The sequence below is a fragment of the Neophocaena asiaeorientalis genome, unplaced genomic scaffold (assembly GCF_003031525.2).
Source record: "Neophocaena asiaeorientalis asiaeorientalis breed wild unplaced genomic scaffold, Neophocaena_asiaeorientalis_V1.1 scaffold258, whole genome shotgun sequence".
NCBI lineage: Eukaryota > Metazoa > Chordata > Mammalia > Artiodactyla > Phocoenidae > Neophocaena > Neophocaena asiaeorientalis.
The window spans coordinates 2,157,266-2,166,378 of NW_020172591.1; the positions used below are offsets into that span (position 1 = coordinate 2,157,266).

At 38.1% G+C, this 9,113-nt stretch overlaps 1 protein-coding gene across 1 annotated transcript in view; it reads left to right on the plus strand.

The window, feature by feature from the left end:
* The window catches only part of PARD3B (par-3 family cell polarity regulator beta), a 1,021,377-nt gene that overhangs the window by 384,744 nt on the left and 627,520 nt on the right, over window positions 1–9,113 (plus strand). Inside the window, exon 3 of the mRNA XM_024738381.1 lies at window positions 773–944. Coding sequence (XP_024594149.1) covers window positions 773–944 — 172 coding nt within the window. The remainder of the gene's footprint in view (window positions 1–772; window positions 945–9,113) is intronic.

A 9,113-nucleotide genomic window follows, 5' to 3' on the forward strand; every position in this document is an offset into this window, starting at 1 on the left:
TTTATACAGCAGTGTTTGCCCAATTACTTGATTATTTTATTATATGTTGCCCCTATTTTAAGAAGAATGACTTGGAGATGGACAGTTAAACGTTTTTATATGAATGACGAGAAGCATAGTTCTCATATGAAATAAAATTGAGATGAAGATGGGAATAAAAGTTCTGAGGTTTAGTGTCTTTGGACTTAAACCAATCAACATTGGTTAGTCATGAAGGAAAGTAACGAAATTACAGGCATGAATACAAATGGGATATCTATGTGTACAAGATAAACACAGATTGTGTGTAAATATACACATGTATGTATGGTTCTACTTATGATTGTGTCTGAAAGGCAGTTACAGTAAGGGATTTTATCGTCTTTACCTCTCTAAACCTGGAATGTCCTCTTCTACCATGTAAGTCTATTGTTCAAATCCTGCATATTCAACTTTCATGTCTGGCAGCACTCTTGAATGAAAGAGATACTGAAGTCGTTTCAGGCATATGAGAAAAGGTGGTGAGGGGAGGTGGCGGCCATTTCATTCCTTCCAGAGGGTTAGCCAAAAGTGGATCTCTATTTCAGGAATATACAAACCATTAATTATTTCTTGACCATGGCACTTTTAGGCGTAATGTTGAATTAAGAGTTGTGCTACAGTAACATTAAAGTTTTCAGTTTTAAGAGGTCATTTTTTAAAAAACCAAATAAAGATCACAATCAGCTAGATACAGGGTTGATGTGATATGCATGTTCTACAAAGTAATTAGTGCTGTTGGATTTGTTTGTAGCTGATTGCTGTGTTTGACGAACAAGAACCACTCCACAAGATCGAGAGCCCCAGTGGAAACCCCGCAGGCCGGCAGAGCCCAGATGCTTTTGAGACAGAAGTGGCTGCCCAACTGGCTGCGTTTAAACCAGTTGGTGGGGAAATTGAAGTAACCCCTTCTGCTCTGAAATTAGGTAGGTGTGTTATTTTAGTGGTATGCTTTTCACCTGGTGGAAAAACCTCATCTTGCTGGCTATGAGTTTCTTCTACTTTATGACTTACCCTGTTAGTGTTTGCCTTTAAAAAAATCAACCTGGTTTGTCTTTCTCTAAATTATTTTTTTTACGTAGATCTTTGCAGCTGCTGATGGTCAGGCCATAGATGCAGTTCTTTTCTTGAATTGCAAGTGAATCTGAATTGCATATCCTTGAAGTTACTGGGGAGGAGTTGGACTGTAAATGATGAGCTTCATCTGTAGCATATGAGGACTGCTTAAATTTTTTAAAAAGTCACTTGGTAAAAGCTAAGGGTTATCAAGGAATCCAGGCTAGAAATAAAAGGTCGCTTTCCGTTTTAGCCACCTTTTTCTTCTCCACAAGTTGTATAACTCAGAGTTTGGGGGAAACATTTTGAAGTTAGTTTCTAATTCTGTCCTACTGATTTATTCCAACCTGGTGATTTTGCTCAGAATTCCCTTTTGTTATATTTGTTTTAAAGGTATTGGTAGAAAGAGAAAATAAACATTCTTCTAAAGTTTTAGTGAATTTATGTCTCCAAGATAAATAATGTCAGTTATTGGTGATAACTCTTAAAGATAATTTTAGGTCAGTTTAACAGCATAAAGTTTTGAAAATCCACTAATATTTTGGTACCGAAAACCATTTTTTATTCCCGTTGAATGTATGCATACATTTTGAGACAGCTCTAAGCGCCGGTTATAGGTTAATTCTCAAGCTAGACCAGAGGTTTTTTTCCATTTTGCAAAGGGAAACACATGCTTAAAATTGTAAAAATTTTACATAGTATAATTTTTGCCATTTGAAACAAAATACATTATACAGTTTATTTTACATGCCACAATACTGAATATTTATATTTTGTACTAATTTTCTGGAAAGCATCTACAGTGCCCCTTTTAAAATAAACCAAGTGGAAATTAAATGACCCATCGTCTTCATAATTTTTCTCTATCGTTTGGAAACCAAGCTAGCAGAGCAGTTCTGCTGGAACTCGGTCATCGGAGGGCTTTGTGGCAGCTTCTCTTCATCTGGAGTGAAGTTTGTGGCTTCAGCAACCTCACAGCCCTATCATTCATTTGCATAATGGATGCCTTTTATGCATTATGCAAATAGTATGGGAGGAAAATTAGGCAATAAGGGAAGACGAAAGGAGAAAATTGCTTGTTTTAATATTCTATTTATAAGCAAGCACTGTGGTCTTCAAAAGGCTGAACCTCAGAGTACCCCTGTGCCTGGGAATTTGTTTTTTCACCTTTCTCTTATGAGCTTTCTCAGGGAAAAATGTTTGTTTTTCTTTGGCTTTTTCAGCTTTTGTTGAACCATCTGAGCAATGTAACGTTCAGCGTAGGAAGAAAAGTAAGCTGAGGTTCCCCATCGTTGAAGGTGGACTTTCTGCTTCTTCAATACTGATGTTGGGTCAGACACAGATAGGAAATAATATTTATTCAGTGGTGACTATATGCGAGGCACAGAGCTCAAGGCAGTGCACCGCGTATTCTAAATCCTGTACTCCTAACAATTCATTTAAGCCTCGTGATACTTAGTTGGGTTCTATTATCTCCCTAATTTAACAGATGAGGAAACAGGCCTAGAGCAGTTAAATAACTCCTCCAAAGTCACATAGCTGTTAGGTGGCAAACGTAGGATTTGAACCCTTGCTAGCTCCAGTGTCAGGAACAATTTTTCTGTGCTGTCTTTCACATGCTCTTTGTAAAATAATACAGTGATATCATTTTCCTGAGAGTCATTTTGTGAATATGTATCAAACCCTGAAAATGCTTAACTCCTTGGCTTCAAATCCCATTTCACCTTGTGTCACAGATGAAATGGTGAGATTGGCCAGCCTTCACTATTTGGTGGTCAGTGTTGCCTTCCAGCCATTCAGTCTGAAACCGTGTCATTATATCCTTTTCCTTCCTTTTCTTCCCATCATCATCCACAGTTTCTTCAGCCTTCATGTCCATGACCATTGAAGCAGGCCAGAGCTTTCCCATCGATCAGACTACCACAGAGGCCTCAAACTGACCTCCTTCTTTACAGGCCCGGCTTTCCCCAATCTCTGCTCCTGCCAGATCTACCTTTCTAAATCACAAAGCTGATTATATAACTCCCCTGCTCAGCAACCTCCAGTGGCTTCCCACTGCTAGGAGAACCATGTCCAAACTCATCAGCAAGCTGATGCAGGCAGTTCCTCAGAATTAGATGGAGGTATTTGGGCAGGGATGAAGGATGAAGAAATCATCCCTTATCTACTCTCATGGTTCTATCAGACTCAGTACTTTACATTTCTGGAACTTTAAAAGCAAAGAAAAAACATTTATTGAGTTTCTCAGCTAGAGGAATTAAAGACAGAAGCAAAGCCACCAGCTTTGCTATCTGCCCATTCTGTTTTCCTTTCACTGCCCTCAGGGCAGGGTGTGGCCACGGCTTGGGCACACAGGGATGGAGGGATATGCTTGGCAGCAGATGCAGGATCCATGAATGGCTCTTCTGGGAGGTGACCTGGTTGTGCTGCCAGGCCCACCCTGAGCCCTTGTTTAGACGAAGGACAGGAGGGGGTGGTCAGAGGAGGAGTAGCATGTGTGTTCCAGCGATTCTTCATCACAGGGGGCATATAAAATGCTGAGCCCCAAAGCCCCAGCCCATCCTCTCTGCTCCCCACTCAGCTCTCAGAGGCCACTGGAACTGGTTCTACTTCTCATGGGACTCATTAGCCCAGGCTGGTACAACACATGCGGGGCTGATTCTCCCTGGTTTTCTCGCTCTTGAGATCCATCCAAGACAATGGGGAATTTAACCATTATCGGTTTGCATGCTTATCTTACTTAAGATAATCTGTTACAATTTAACAGATATTGGGAATCAAGATGTTCTTACCATTAGGTCATGTTAATCACCCAAAAAGTAGGTTTTACCGATACTGAAATAAAAATGCACTCAACATTCAGTATAATTTTTGTATCTTTCTCCAGCACAAGTTAGTCATCATCAGTATCCTGTTAAAAACTGACAGCCTCCCCGCCGCATACATGCAGACAGTGGTTGGGCCCACCTCTTTTTTCTTTATCTTCCAAGTTGAAACACTTATACACAGAATATGCAGGAAGCTCGTATTCAGGGGCTCTTCATGATCTATCCCCTTCTTGTCTGCCCACTTTTATTACTAGCCTCTCTTCTACAATCGCCTTAACCTGCAGCTACCACAAGCCACTTGGCATTCCCTAAATTTGCTACTTTCTTTCAAACCTTTGTGTCTTTGTAGTTAGTGTTCCCTTCACCTGGCTCACCCCTTTGCCTCTTTTCTACTTGGTGAAATTGTATGCACCTTTTAAACTCAAGCTCAAATATGCCCTTGTTTGTGAAACCTTGTCCAAATCTTCAAGATAGTACGGTAAGTGTACCATAAATGCATTTCTTAATTCTTCAACAACGAAGGGATACAAAGATGAAGAAATTTTCTACTGACCAAAAGGGATTCATAGTTTTGCACCCTGTAAGCTAATGGGGTATATATATTTTAACATTTGCAAGACGAATTTTAAATCAACTGGGCAAACACATAATTCCAACTTCATCTAAATTATTTCCTACCATTTATTTTGTAATGGATTTTCTAATGTAATGCTAAACGACTAAGCCCTGACTCAGCCCTAACTAGTAAATCATTCTAACACTTCAAGATTATAATGTTTCTTTAGTTGCCAGTACATATTACTGTGTAGACTAGAGATTGCTAACCTAAGAGTCTATTTAAAAGAAGAGACAGGGTAGAACAAACGCCAGGTAGAATAGCAAAGAATCATATTCACAGAGCCCATTTAGACTTTAAAATCACCTAGTTCAGGAGTTTTCCAGGTCTTCTTTGAGGAGCCCTATGGCACTTCCTAACACGTTTTGGGATTTCAACAAATATTTGATTCTAGTTAATTAATAACTTGAACACTTAAATTGTAGATGCTATTTTAATTCATTCACACTCACTCTTTGTACACATAAGATTGGTTATACTAGCAGGGAAGAAAGGGATGCCGAAGGCTGTTGAGTAGGCAATAGAGAATCCTAGAACTAATCCTAAGTCCTACAGCAAAGAAACCTACCTTCCCTCAAAAGAATTGTTAGCACCTCTTAGAACAACTTTTGTGAAAAGCTGATCTGTTAATAGACAATTCCATAGAATTTCATAAGAGCAATTTTCTAGACAATTAACATTATTTTACAAGTGACCAAGTAAAAGCTTCGACTCAGTGTGTGCTGTGATGTCAAATAACTAGTTGGTTAAAGGAGTAGAACTGGAACCTGCATTTCTTGGCTTTCAGCTACATGACATCTTTTGGATTAATTGTGGGTTTCAATTATCTGTACCTTTTAATACTATATGGGATAAAATAACACCTTATATCCTTTTGGAACGAGATAGAGTGTAAATTAATAAATATATACCATGAATAGTTGTAAATAAAAAGCTAATAAGGAAGTACCAGAAAATTAATATGGAGAAAATGTCTTTTAAATCCTTCTGTGTCAGAAATGAATTTGCTTCTATTTCTTCATCCCATGTGTATGCACACACATGCACTTACACGCATGTGTGTATGTTTGGGGGAAAATTGCACTGAAACAAACATGCTCATATTTGGGATACCGGGTAATTTTTCTCCCATATTGTGGATACTGTTGTCCTTTTTGACATTTCAAGTATCTGCATGTAGAGCCTTCTGTAAATAAGACAAATTAGTGAGGACGCTTACTTTGATGTTTGGAAGAATGAGAGTCCTTAACCTTTCTCCAACTAATCTTTATGCTGCCTTTATGATCAGTGGTAACTGACCTTCTGCTGTTCCCCAAAAGACTTCATGAGGCTGTAGTCCAAAGTTGACCCAATCCTTGTCCCTTGAGAACCAATGGTATGGAGCCAGTCCCAGACCCTACAGTATTTGATCTAGCTGTGTATCCAGACAAGTCATTTAACCTATAGCTATCATATTTTTCCAAACAAAGAATAAATCAGGACACATTTGGCATTCTATAGAAGTGAATATTCTTAACTGAGACCATACAGGTTACTTCCTTATGTGCCACTGCCATATCTCCCTGGGCCATAGTTTTCTCATCTATACTATAAGCCTTTCTTGCTCTAATGGGCTATGATTGTCCCAGGAGAATTTCATTAATTCCAAGCTGAATTTGAATCTGACTCCATGCCCCTGTCAATTTCCATCCTATGGCCCCAGTTAATTATTAGTTTTATTTTGAAACTTTTGGTAATTTTTCCTCAGTATTCTTGACTGAGATTTGCTATTTTGAGTTAAGGTTCCACGAGAAAATATGTCTTTAGTTATAATTATTTAAGCAATGCAATTTAAACAGTGTATCAGGATAAAAAGTACTTTCAGCTTCGTTGTTGCCACTCTTGTGATCTATATTACCCAGATATAAAGCAATCTGATTAAAGTTTGGAGTTGAAATGATATTAGCTTTATTCTCCTCTTGTGTGTTAAACTTTGAAGATGAGATACTTTCTGTTTGAAAGTGATTCTTGTTTTTGAGACTTGAAAGCCGAAAGGTGCCTCAGATGCTTTATTGTTTCCATGTGTGTTTGTGCTTCTTCAAAACTGAAAGGAAAAGTATGATTGTATGTTTGTTATAATATAATTATTTTCAAAACATTGAGTTCTCCTCTCTTTATTTTCAGTAGTTCCCAGATCATATGGCATAGCCATAGATTAGCGTTGGAAATTGTGACCATTTTCTATCTGATTTTGACTAATTTACTGAATAAGGGAAACATGTGGGATCGTTTGTCTGAATTTTTAAAGAAACCAAATCCCTTTATGGCGCTGATCTTTGGGAAAAAAATAAAGCAGGGGGAAGTTTATTCCTTTAATTAGGCTTCAGTGTGTAAGTAGCTGCTGTGCCCATAATGTGAGTTTAAGTATTGGCATCTGATCCTAGACAAACACAGTCACACCACACACATAGCAGAACGAAAGCTCAGGGCTGGGCCAGGCTTCTGGCAGAGCCTTTGAATTCTGACTACAAAGCACCCGAGCCTGTGAGGGTTCCTTGTTACTGGAAGCTCTCTGCTGTGGGCAGTGAAACCCCAAGTTGAAATGACCAGGGAACTGAGGTCATTTGCTTGGATGAATCCATAAGTCATCACTTGGTCAGAGTTTCATCCTATTTGTTTCCTGTTGAGTCTGATTATTTAAAAGTTAACAGCTATAGAATCGTTTTCCTTTCTCTTCTTTTGTCTTCCTTGGGAGCCTGGTATTTTCTCCCGTGTAGGCTTAGATGAATGATGTTGTAATTAGCTGTGGTAACCTTGCCAGGCTATCGTCGATCAGTCATAGCCATGTAGTCTATAAAGTGTGTGCATGCTTTTCTGGTATGACGGTAACTAAATCAGGACTAAAGGGGTCACAGTGTTCTAACCCATTTCTGGCACCATTATTCTTTTGCTGTTGTTTTGGGTTTTATTTTAGTTTGTTTTCAGAGTAGGTGAAAAGTTGCTGGGGAGGGAGGTGGTACAGGGAAAGTCAGGTTGTACATCGAATATTTTTTAAAAAATTTAATACTCTGGAAAAGGGCCTGAGGTACTTGATTAAATGAAAGAATAAAATGAATATCTAAAGACAAGCAACTCCTAACAAATATTAAAAGGTAATTACTACACAGGAATAATTTGTGTTTGTGTTAGTGAAGTACAAATGTGAATGATAGTTCAAATACGGCACTTTCAATATACCCGGGATTGCGTCCCGAGTAATTGCAGATGAATGGTCAGCATAAACACACTTCATAGACAAGCAATCAGTTCAGATAACATTTTGTACAAATAGCATGATGAGTTTTGCTTGAAGATATTCTATCTTCTTATAAGGGTCTTTTCAGTGAGATTTATTAAATTATCAAATGTTAAGCAAGGAAAAATAAAAAAATTAACGTCATCCTAACAGAACTATTTTCATTTTTCTATTTCCTATCCAGTTTATTTTTGCATTGTAATCTTAATTCAATTCTTTTTTACACCTGCTCAGTTTTCCTTTTGTCTCTTTAATTTTGTGTACTATATCTAATGGCTAAATTCAGTACCTAAATTGGTACTAAGTTGGCTGTACTCTAATAAAAAGTATTAAAGGAAATTTGCATTTAGCCATTTACCCCAGAAATGTAAGACAGTGTATAAAAACCAAGCTTTCCTTCTTGTTCTTTTCCAGCTGTATTTTCTAAGTTGATTATACGACCTCAAAAAACAAACCAAAAAAAAAAAAACCCATTGAGTTCACCAGCCCCCTTTGGCCTCTTGCTGATGCTGGACCCACACTGAGACAGTCTGCAAATCCTCTCATAAACAAACGGAATGAAAGGTCACCTTCCTACTGCTCACTTGATATTAGACCCCTGGGTTTTCAAGCCTCTTTTGCAGATTGCTTTTAATAGTAAGCCCAGTGAAGCTCTGTTTGCAGAGGCCTAGTCCCTAGCTAGTGAAAATATTTTCAGCCATGCTGTCATACTCACCTCCTTGTCGTTCCCTGGACCACTGATAATTTTTGGTTTGTCCTTTTAATAGAAGAAACTGTCATCCTCCTCTCCCCTACCCAACATACACACACGTAGTGTTTCCTTCCTCCCTTCCCCACCCATCATTACAACTCCCATTGGCCTTCCTTGTAACCACTTCCCACATCTCTGCTATTCAGGTTCTCTGAGGCAGTCAACAGGGCCAGGTAGAATGGCCCTCATTCTCTAAATACAACTGCTGCTTTTTAGAACCTAGTTGGGTTTTACATGTCTGTTACAGAATACTTTCAAGTTATTTATCTGTATTAAATTTTTCTTAATATTCAAATTTTTATAAATATAAATCTTTGTAGCCATGAAATAGATTATATTTCTCATAAATTTCTAATGACACCTAAACAGATTATTTATAATAAACATGCTGATTTTCTTTTGAAATTTGAAATTCAAGAATCTTGCTAATAATTCAAAATATGGTAATACCTCTTTTGCACTAACAAGTTAAATGTAAGGTTAAGCCTTTGGGACTTTGTGTATATGTGTGTGTGTGTGTGTGTGTGTGTGTGTGTGTGTGTGTGTGTGTGTGTGTGTGTGTGTGCGCAT